Source organism: Sinocyclocheilus grahami, unplaced genomic scaffold (assembly GCF_001515645.1).
Source record: "Sinocyclocheilus grahami isolate Dianchi unplaced genomic scaffold, SAMN03320097.WGS_v1.1 scaffold19.1, whole genome shotgun sequence".
Classification (NCBI taxonomy): domain Eukaryota; kingdom Metazoa; phylum Chordata; class Actinopteri; order Cypriniformes; family Cyprinidae; genus Sinocyclocheilus; species Sinocyclocheilus grahami.
Window position 1 is genome coordinate 505396 of NW_015505198.1, and position 11834 is coordinate 517229.

General features: G+C 38.0%; 1 protein-coding gene across 1 annotated transcript; it reads right to left on the minus strand.

Moving 5' to 3' along the window:
* Positions 1 to 259: 259 nt before the first annotated feature.
* On the minus strand, positions 260 to 5715 carry LOC107554386 (interleukin-9 receptor). Its single transcript, XM_016236880.1, has 9 exons — positions 5683 to 5715; positions 4997 to 5078; positions 4529 to 4649; positions 4245 to 4420; positions 3720 to 3859; positions 2191 to 2359; positions 1247 to 1337; positions 1099 to 1165; positions 260 to 552 (listed from the first exon to the last, which is right to left on the minus strand). Exons 2-9 carry the CDS (start codon positions 5064 to 5066, stop codon positions 265 to 267), a joined length of 1122 nt encoding a protein of 373 aa, XP_016092366.1. The 5' UTR covers positions 5067 to 5078; positions 5683 to 5715; the 3' UTR covers positions 260 to 264.
* Positions 5716 to 11834: the final 6119 nt, after the last annotated feature.

Genomic DNA, 11834 nt, shown 5'->3' on the forward strand with positions numbered 1-11834 from the left:
GTCACATGATCTTCAGAAATCATTCTAATATGCTGATTTGCTGCTCAAGAAACATTTCTTACTTTTATCAAAGCTGAAAACAGTTGTGCAGCTTCATATTTTTTTCAGACTTCTTTATTGACTAGGTGGTTTATTTGAAATATTTTAACATAAATGCTTGTAATGTCACTTCTGATTAATGTTAGTGTCCTTGCTGAATAAAGCAAATTTCTTTCAAAAATCTTATTGACCCCAAACTTTTGAACAGTAGCTTGCATGCACATGTTAGACAGCATAAGTGTGTGAATTGGAGAGTGTGCAGTAGTCCTCACTGCATGTGATGCTTTCTCTCTCGGTGATAAAATCGCGAATCCAGCAGCCTGAGTCGACGTCTGAACCCACAGGAGACTGCGGCATGCTGGGAGACTCATGCTCGTTGATCTCTCCCATATTCTCATAGTTTAAGCTGGTGGGCTGAGGGGGCGTGTCTGTGCTCTCTGTCAGAATGTCAATCTGGAGAGACTCCTCCCCCTGCATTATATCTCTCATTTTACCTGACAGCATTGAACGGATCTGAAAATACAAACACAATCAGACTATTAACAGTCATGCATTAGTAGAATGATAGTTTGTTTCGGTCAGAACCGAGAATAACTGTTTGCACCCATGCAAATCTTTAGAGCTTCTCAATTCTAACACTAGAAATCATCATTAAGCTAATTATCAAAGGTCATGCCAAACAGTGCAAGAATGAAGACTTAAATTTAGATGCCCACAAAATGCTCTTTCATTTGAAAAACATAAAATAGCATGTGTTTCTCCTGTGTGCCTGCATATAAGAACAAAATTCTAGAATTGTTTTCTAAATTAATTCTGTGGTCTTCAAATTCCCAAATGGGTTTGCAAAGTCGGAAACAGGTTTGATATATTTTATCTTGTAAGACCGCAAAACCATATTTGATATCTTTCTCATATCTGATCTGTAAGGTTTCACTCCAAAGAGAAAGGAAAACTTGAAATCGCATCATATGACCTCCTTAAATATTATGTAAATGACATTTTAGACACAATATTGTGCCAATGAAAATTGTTGTTTTTTCTTTGTTTTTTGGAAGTTACCTGAACATCTACATCCCAGTCTCTGAAATAAGGGGCTGGTGATGGTATATAATCATTCTTCCTCCATCTACAACGCAAATATCCTGTCATTTATTTACAGACAAAAGAAATCAGAACATTTCAGGATGCTGCAGATGACGTTTCTAACCTAGAATATGGGATACAGGACAGAAGGACCAGCGGCAATGGCAATAGCAGTAGATACCAGGCAATATGGAAAGATCCTCCTGGAGTCTCTTCTTAAACACACAATTGGGAGAAGAATCTTAATCACAGTATGTAATATTAAAGGGATAGTTCACCCAAAAATGAAAATTCTGTCATTAAATACTCACCCTCATGTCGTTTCCAAACCGGTAAGACCTTCGTTCATCTTCGGAACACAAATTAAGATATTTTTTGATGGAATCTGAGAGCTTTCTGACCCTGCATAGACAGCAAAGGTACTACCACGATCAACGCACAGAAACGTAGCAAGGACATCGGTAATATAGTCCATGTGACATCAGGGGTTCAAACGTAAATTTACGAAGCTAACGAGAATACTTGTGGTGCGCAAAGAAAACAATAATAACATAATTTATTCAACAGTTCTTCTCCCCCGAGTTACCGTCTTTCACCATTTTGGAGAGTACCCCAGAACAAAATCAGCGTTGTTTACATTCAGCATGCGCGCGCTTTATCTTGAACGTAAACAAAGCTGATTACGTTCTGGGGAACTCGGTAACTCGGGGAGAAGAACTGTTGAATAAGTTATGTTATTATTGTTTTCTTTGCGCACCACAAGTATTCTCGTAGCTTTGTAAATTTACGGTTGAACCCCTGATGTCACATGGGCTATATTACCGATGTCCTTGCTACGTTTTTGTGCATTGATCATGGTAGTACCCTTGCTGTCTATGGGAGTGTCAGAACGCTCTCAGATTCCATCAAAAATATCTTAATTTGTGTTCCGAAGATGAACGAAGATCTTACAGGTTTGGAACGACATGAGGGTGAGTAATTAATGACAGAATTTTTTTTTTTTTTGGTGTGAACTATCCCTTTAACAGTTTCTTTGCAGTTGTTTGAGTGTTCTGTGAACTGACTCACTGTGAATGTCCCCTGATCTCCAGTGCAGCGCAGGGGCCCACAGACTCCACATGCCTTTGTAATCCACTTGATCTGGCCGCGATCTCACGCGTACTGTGTAATTTGTGTGAGGCTCAAATCTAGACTCATCCACATACATCTTCTGGTCAACAGCTTCTACCTCATACAGCTGAAACACAAACATCGGTCACTTAAGAGCACTTTCAAAGAGGAACCTCAGAAATTAGTGACAAATGAGGTCAACAGGTGCAAAACATGTGTAGCTTGACCATGAAACTGGGTGCTACTTGTACTACGTATTGCGTACTACTCCCATGGTGTAAAACAAACACGTGTGAGAAAGAGGTGTTAATAGAAATTAATAGAAAGTCTCATCATTGTTAAAGCCATGTAATGTGAAATGATGTTCACATCCTGTTTCACTTCTGTAATGTGATACCAAGTAACTGTTTTAAATATGTCTATTAATTTTTAATAAGTAAATTCAGAAGAGGAACAAACTTGTGTGGTTGTGTCTATACACGTAGACATGTAGCAAAATTAGATCAGAAAAACAAATCAGCGTGAGAAAAATAATTTGATGACTATAAATACTATTTTAATAACAAGCATTTGTGAATTGTGCACATGACCAGGAACATTTTAATAAAGTGGTTTCACGTTGATTTCAAAGAAACATTTCAGCCAAAAATGAAAAAGAACAACAACAACAAAAAAAGTTGTAATAATTACAAATATACTTTAAAATATAATTTATTTATGTGATGCAGTGCTGAATTTTCAGCATCATTACTCCAGTCTTCAGTGTCACACGATCCTTCAGAAATCATTCTAATATGCTGATTTATTATCAGTGTTGAAACTGTTGTGCTGCTTAATATTTTTTGGAACCTGTGATACTTTATTTGATTCTTTGATTAATAAAACGTTGAAAAGAACAGCATTAATGCAACATAGAAATCTTTTCTAACAATATAAGTCTTTACTACCAATTTATATCAATTTAAACACATCCTTGCTGAATAAAAGTATTAATTTCTTTAAAAAAAAAAATTTACTGACTCGTAGTGTATATTGTAACACATTTCTATTTTGAATAAACACTGTTCTTTTTAACTTTTTATTTGTCAAAGAATCCTAAAAAAAAAGTATTACAGATCCCAAAAAATATTAAGCAGCACAGCTGTTTCCTACATTAATTATAAATCAGCATATTAGAGTGATTTCTGAAGGATCATGTGACACTGAAGACTGGAGGAATGATGCTGAAAATTCAGCTTTGCATCACAGGAATAAATTATATTTTAAAGTATATTAAAATAGAAAACTCTTATTTTAAATTGCAATAATATTTCACAATTACCTCTCTATATATATATATATATATATATATATATATATATATATATATATATATATATATATATATATATATAATGTGTGCTGGTGAATCATGTACAATAGCACCAGAAACACTGAAATAGTTTGACCAAAATTTCAACATCAATACTTTTAAAGCGAGCGCACACCTTGTGTTGACTGTAAATGTTGAGCTGGTACTGTAAGTGGGACACGAGGAGTCTGTCTGCGTCATATCCGCTCTGCCACTGGAAAAGAGCCCTGTCTTTCTCCCAGAGCAGCGACAGGTTCGACGGAGGGACTGGACGAACTACAACGCACACACACACACACACACGTTTACTTAGCTAAATGGGGACATTCCATAGGTGTAATGATTTTTATACTGTACAAACTGTTTTTTCGCCCTACACCTAAACCTACCCCTTACAGGAAACTTTCTGCATTTTTACAATTTTAAAAAACTTTTTAAAATTTGTTTACTTTATTTTTATACCAGTTTTACAAATGAGGACGTCCCCAAAGGGAGGTTTTTGGAGATTTTGTCAGGTTTAGCTCACTTTTGGGTACAAATTTGTCCCCAAAATATGGTTAAGTAGGTACACACACACACACACTCACACACACACAAACAAACATCAGTTAGCAGAACTGTGGTCTCATGTGCCTCTGAAATGCATGTAGCTAGCTCTTACTGTGTTTACTAGGCATGAAGTCAGCATCTAGTACGACTGAGAAGTTGTTGCCATGGTAACCGGAATAAAGGGAGATCCTGTAGCTGTCCACATCGGTGAAAGTCACATGCGGTGATAAATCCAACTCGCACAGTAACGACTGTTCTCCCATCTTCAGTGTGCAGTCATGGTTTTCGCTACACAAAAACATAGTCATTTACCACAAGCAAGCATGCACGCGATTGCTTGGTAGTATGTTCGTGATTTGATTGATGTGTGATAATGATTCAGTGCAGTATTCTCACTCATATGTGCTGAAATGCAGCCAGTAGGACAATTCATTGCCCAGAGACTCAGCCGAGATGTTCAGAGAGCAGGTGATATTGGATAAATAATTACTGAGACACTCCAGACTGTACTGTTCACCTGAACACATTTTTATAGGCGACATGTAATACATCACAATAAACGCAGTGCAAATATATATATGCAGATATGGATATATGGATATTTTTTCATCAATATGGAACAAGACTCTTCTATTTAAATCAATATAATAAACAAGTTAGATCAAAGGTAATCTAAAAGTAGTCTGATAATATTACCTGAAATATGTAATGTAATGGATTATGTATGATAGTAACAACATTTTTTGTCATGTAATTTGGAATCAGTAACGGATTACAATTTGTAAGTAATCTACCCAGCTCTGTATATACATATATTTATATATATATATAAAATTAAATAAAATAGTGAGTAGAAAATCTTACCCCAAGTTATAAAATTCACCAGAGTATGAGAGAAACAAACCAATGTGAGGATAAAAGAAGAGCAATGCATGTTCTCTTTACCCTGTAACAAATAAACAAATATATATCAATAAAAAGTGACAGATCTTATGTGTACACACACATACACACGCACACATACACACACACACACACACACACACACAAACAGAATATTAATTGTGATGTTGATTTGACATTTTCTGAAGCTTGCACAGTGACTATAATTGCAATAAAAAGTCACGTTTATTCTTGCAGCTTCCACACAACATTACTTCACTGTGAATTTTAAATTATAATTAATTCAACAAAGCATTGAACAGAACATATCTGAGGCCATTATTAGACACTGAGATGACTGTCAGATTCTGATTGTCAATTCACCAAATAATTGCTGTTTACAAAGAGTCTGTGAACATAAAACTAAATGTACATGCTACTAAACTCTCACCTTCTACTGAGAATGGGATTTCTTTTACTTTAGTGCTATGAACTTAATTCGTATGGAAAGTACATGAGATATTACAAAAGAAACCACAGGAGAAAAAAAAATGAAACCAAATTGCTTAACGAAAACTACAACGAAAACTTAAGCAAACACACTTGGCAGAAATAAAAGCATGTTACGTGCTAATCAAATAAGAAAAGTGATTGAAAGCTTATATTACCTGTAGCTGGTCGCAGACTGTTGTTGTTTCTGGTTTCACACGCACATGAGAGAAAGCTTCAGTTGTGCATCTCTCTCTCTCTCTCTCTATCAGTCATCATATCTCTTATCAGATTGCATCTCTGTCATCATCTCCAATCTTTTCACACTTTGGTATTCAGATCAGCAAATTCTCTGACACGTTTCTGGCGTTTACCAACCGACATCATCACACTTCTGCTGGATGCTTTAACTGCTTTGAAAGCCTAAACAACTCCATATTTAATTATGTTAACATGTTTTAGCAGATTCCTTCATTTTTAAATGTAATTATGAACATCTGTCAAGTGTGTAATGGATCATACGGATGCATGCACATAGTCTAATATTATGTCTAACTTTATCCACAAACACTGGCGTAAATTGCACGATATATACTAGCCTAAACTGGCTGATTTTTTATTACGAAATGTAACTATAGTATTTTGTATAAAAAGTTGGATGTTTAAGTATATCCAACTTTATCCACATGCTACATATATGCGACATCTCAACTAGCAAATCTCACCTGCTTCATTGTTTACATATTTATATCGTCGCAAAATGCAACTATCTTCCAAGTCATTAAAGAAAGTTGGATATAGACGCATATCTAATTTTAATATACTTGTATAGGTTGATATATGTCAACTAGCATATCAAAACATAGCTGGTCCTTTGCTGGTTTAAATGGGTCCTTTGCTGGTTTATGCTGGTCATGTGCTGGCAAAGGACCAGCTTAAACCAGCAAAGGACCAGAAAAAAACAGCAAAGGACCAGTTTAAACCAGCAAAGGACCAGCTTAAACCAGCAAAGGACCAGCTTAAACCAGCAAAGGACCAGTTTAAACCAGCAAAGGACCAGCTTAAACCAGCAAAGGACCAGAAAAAACCAGCAAAGGACCAGTTTAAACCAGCAAAGGACCAGCATAAACCAGCAAAGGACCAGCTTAAACCAGCAAAGGACCATCTTAAACCAGCAAAGGACCAGCTTAAACCAGCAAAGGACCAGCATAAACCAGCAAAGGACCAGCTTAAACCAGCAAAGGACCAGCTTAAACCAGCAAAGGACCAGCATAAACCAGCAAAGGACCAGCTTAAACCAGCAAAGGACCAGCTTAAACCAGCAAAGGACCAGCTTAAACCAGCAAATGACCAGCTTAAACCAGCAAAGGACAAGCTTAAACCAGCAAAGGACCAGCATAAACCAGCAAAGGACCAGCATAAACCAGCATCTCAGCGTCAAAACATACCTAACCAGCATATGCTGGTTTTTTCAACAGGGGATAGACCTATAAAAATATAAACATTAAAACCTGCTTTGAAACAACATACACTGTCAAAAGCACTACATTTGACTTGACATGTTGGCTAATGCAAAAACTATATACAGAGTTGTGCAGCGAGCTTTTAAAATAATTGTTGTGAGTCTATAGTTCCGTTTTAAACACAAGTACAAGTGTATGGTTTATATTATTATCATTGATGTGATAGTTAAAGTTGAGGTTAAATGTGAAACTACACACTGCTTAAACCCACGCCTACCTTGATGAGAATCAGACTGAGGCCTATATTTATTCATGCGACCTTGGGGGAGCTTTAGTGATGGCTAGCTTTGTTTGTATGTTTTATGCCTTCTAACCCCACATTCTTGCAGAAGGTCAAGCAAAACGAGCTTTTATTAAGAGCTGTTTTCTCCATACTGAGTCAAGTGCCTTTCCGATTAACAGCAGTTTTGCAATGATGATATCTGATCAGTCTTTCTGAGGCCCTGAGATGTTCAATCTGATTGGTTGTCCTAAATAACATCTATGGATGACAACACCTAATGCTGCCTTATGATAAGTGCTACCCAGGCGTCCTACTTTCAAGCATGCCCTACAAAGTAACAGATGTCTTCACAAATGAGTCTCGCAAAGTAAGTAAACACATGGCAAATGGATGGTGCCAGTATTCAGTAAGCGTCGTGCCAGTGTGCCAACACTTTAGTGAACTTAATATCACTTGATATGGTGTGCTTGGGTTTGTGGTTTTTATCTGAGAATCAGATACTGAGACAAGAAAATAACAGATGGTTTACATGGGATCTGCAGTGTTCATGCACAATTGAACAAGCTATAAATATTGAATGAATATTGAAATTGAATTCATTTTCTATTTGTGATTGAACATTTGCAATTTGTATTTGAATTGCAATATTCCAACACATTATCAAGACACATTTTTATTTGTCAAACGTATCTTAAAGGGATAGTTCAGCCAAAAATGATAATCGTTATTAATTACTCACCCTTGTGTTGTTTTAAACCTGCATCAGTTTCTGTGGAACCTAAAAGAAGATATTTTATAGAATGTTGCTAACCAAACCATTTCGGTACCCATTGAGTTCCATTGTATTTTATATTCATCCAAGATGTAAATGAGTTAGTTTCTTCATCAGAACAGGTTTAAAGAAATTTAGCATTTAGCATCACTTTCTCAACAATGGATCCTCTGCAGTGTATGGGTGCCATCAGAATGAGAGTCCAAACAGGTAATAATAATATCACACAAGTAAAAAAGTCCATCCCCTGATACCATCTTTATCCCTGTAATCTATATCCACATATTTGTTTAGGACCAATTTGGACTGATTTGTCTTGTAAACATTGTTTGATCTGTGCAAATTTCTCTCTTGATTCAGATGAGATACATTTTTCACTAAATTTCTTATTGTTGACCTTGTTATCATTATTCCAATCTGAATTGTCACACAAAACACCAATAAAAAGATTTAAAGTACATTTTTCACTGGAAAAGCAAAATTATCGATAGAGGACTATCACGCAGCCTTTCGCTTCACAAGTTGTTAACTGATGGACTGGAGTGGTGTGGATTATTGTGAAGTTTTTATCAGCTGTTTGGACTCTCATTCTGACGGCACCCATTCACTGCAGAGGATCCATTGGTGAGCAAGTGATGTAATGCTAATTTGGGCCGTACTCAGTGGTGCTTCTCAAACGGAAGGCAGCATCCTACGAAGACCGCATATCTCGGCTGCCATGTCATCAAACGTCGCTGAAGGCCATCTCAATCGGAAGAATCCTTGGAAGACAGCCTTCGTTTCGCGTCCTTCATTCAGCAAAAATTTATTTGAAGGATGCATGGGATGTATCCTCCGCGACCTTCAATCACCCACAATCCTTTGTACCATTCCATTTCATGATAGTAAACTGACGAAAAACGAGTCAGTACTGAGCTTGTCTGAATTTACTATGCAATGTAAGACAAAAAAATAATGTTTTCGGACATGAAAGGATAGATGTTATCTTTTGTTTTGGTGTAAATTACTTACTAAACGCTAAACTGCCAATAATTTAAGCCATGAGACTAGACGACTGTGATTCATTGTATTGCATTAATAGAAAACAAAATAATATAAAAATTTGTAATACAAAGTATTTTTCTAAAACTAAGTTTTATTAGTATTTTCGTGCCGTGGCAGTGAGGGTGGGAACATATGTGACGTAGCCACGCGCACTTACTAGGGCCTAGGTCTAGGTCTTTAGTAACTAGACTGTCCCATTCTAGCGTTTAATGCCGAGGAGGATTCTAGCCTACAAGTCTCTGAAGGACTGAGCTAGGAAGGACGCAGTCTCGGAAGGATGCAGCCTTCCATTTGAGAAGCACCCATCGTGTTTCCACCGCAGGAACCAGGATCTAAATAAAGTTACGGGTAAAAATGTGCCCCTCAGAAAGTCCCTGCTCGCGAGGATGTACTTTTTCAAAGGTCCGGAACTTTGGGGGGCGTGACTTGGGCGCTGAACATGTTGATTGGTTGAGTTCAAGCAGCATTGTATTTCAACAACCATATATTCACATAATTTTCAAAATATTACTGTTATTGTGTCATAAAGTGTAGTTTTAAAAGTATTTCAGGTGAGAATGTAGTTGTTTAAAACTAAAATCTGTGGTTTATTTATAAAGTCAGCGCCTATTTGAAAATGTGCTTCGCTGATTTCGGAGATGTTAGCTGCAGGAGATCAGCGGCCACTCAGTGCTCATGTTTCAACTCGGCTAGTCCTTCTGACAATTGCTGCTGGCTCTGATGTCTCTGTAGTGGTTAACATAAGATGTAATATGTTTTTGGTAAATCTAACAGCTAATCTTTGGTCTTTATTCTATTAATCTATTAATATAAGACAGCCTTCGTTTCGCGTCCTTCATTCAGCAAAAATTTATTTGAAGGATGCATGGGATGTATCCTCCGCGACCTTCAATCACCCACAATCCTTTGTACCATTCCATTTCATGATAGTAAACTGACGAAAAACGAGTCAGTACTGAGCTTGTCTGAATTTACTATGCAATGTAAGACAAAAAAATAATGTTTTCGGACATGAAAGGATAGATGTTATCTTTTGTTTTGGTGTAAATTACTTACTAAACGCTAAACTGCCAATAATTTAAGCCATGAGACTAGACGACTGTGATTCATTGTATTGCATTAATAGAAAACAAAATAATATAAAAATTTGTAATACAAAGTATTTTTCTAAAACTAAGTTTTATTAGTATTTTCGTGCCGTGGCAGTGAGGGTGGGAACATATGTGACGTAGCCACGCGCACTTACTAGGGCCTAGGTCTAGGTCTTTAGTAACTAGACTGTCTCATTCTAGCGTTTAATGCCGAGGAGGATTCTAGCCTACAAGTCTCTGAAGGACTGAGCTAGGAAGGACGCAGTCTCGGAAGGATGCAGCCTTCCGTTTGAGAAGCACCCATCGTGTTTCCACCGCAGGAACCAGGATCTAAATAAAGTTCCGGGTAAAAATGTGCCCCTCAGAAAGTCCCTGCTCGCGAGGATGTACTTTTTCAAAGGTCCGGAACTTTGGGGGGCGTGACTTGGGCGCTGAACATGTTGATTGGTTGAGTTCAAGCAGCATTGTATTTCAACAACCATATATTCACATAATTTTCAAAATATTACTGTTATTGTGTCATGAAGTGTAGTTTTAAAAGTATTTCAGGTGAGAATGTAGTTGTTTAAAACTAAAATCTGTGGTTTATTTATAAAGTCAGCGCCTATTTGAAAATGTGCTTCGCTGATTTCGGAGATGTTAGCTGCAGGAGATCAGCGGCCACTCAGTGCTCATGTTTCAACTCGGCTAGTCCTTCTGACAATTGCTGCTGGCTCTGATGTCTCTGTAGTGGTTAACATAAGATGTAATATGTTTTTGGTAAATCTAACAGCTAATCTTTGGTCTTTATTCTATTAATCTATTAATATGTTAAATTGAAAATGAAAAGGCAATACTGTTTGATATAATATTTCGTTTCATTGTAATGTATGTACGTTCTCTGAACTACATTTCTGCGGCTATTAATATGTTTAAATGAAAACGAAAAGAGGCAGTGGTGTTTGATATCATATTTTGTCTTATTGTAAATACAGTGAGGAAAATTGCAGTAACCAAGGCGAGCTGACTGACGTTATCAAGTACGCTGCTATTTGCAGAATTACCGGACTTGCGTCGCCCCGTCCGCAGGCAGTAGCCCCTCACTGCAGAACAAAGCAACCAGGGGGTGGAGATGGGTGGGTTTAGGGATCAGGGGATGGAGATGGGTAGGTTTAGGGGTGGAGATGGGTGGGTTTAGGGATCAGGGGGTGGAGACGGGTAGGTTTAGAGGTGGAGATGGGTGGGTTTAGGGATCAGGGGGTGGAGACGGGTAGGTTTAGAGGTGGAGATGGGTGGGTTTAGGGATCAGGGGGTGGAGACGGGTAGGTTTAGAGGTGGAGATGGGTGGGTTTAGGGATCAGGGGGTGGAGACGGGTAGGTTTAGAGGTGGAGATGGGTGGGTTTAGGGATCAGGGGGTGGAGACGGGTAGGTTTAGAGGTGGAGATGGGTGGGTTTAGGGATCAGGGGGTGGAGACGGGTAGGTTTAGAGGTGGAGATGGGTGGGTTTAGGGATCAGGGGGTGGAGACGGGTAGGTTTAGAGGTGGAGATGGGTGGGTTTAGGGATCAGGGGGTGGAGACGGGTAGGTTTAGAGGTGGAGATGGGTGGGTTTAGGGATCAGGGGGTGGAGATGGGTAAGTTTAGGGGTCAGGGGGTGGAGACGGGTAGGTTTAGAGGTGGAGATGGGTGGGTTTAGAGA

What these genes read in the sequence shown, in the direction of transcription:
- LOC107554386 (XM_016236880.1), bottom strand. Translation starts at nt 5,066, where the DNA reads ATGCATTGCTCTTCTTTTATCCTCACATTGGTTTGTTTCTCTCATACT. An exon ending in CTTCATGCCTAGTAAACACA is followed by an intron (nt 3,860 to 4,244) that starts GTAAGAGCTAGC and finishes TGTGCGTTGTAG; the next exon opens with TTCGTCCAGTCCCTCCGTCG. An exon ending in GAGATCAGGGGACATTCACA is followed by an intron (nt 1,338 to 2,190) that starts GTGAGTCAGTTC and finishes TGTGTGTTTAAG; the next exon opens with AAGAGACTCCAGGAGGATCT.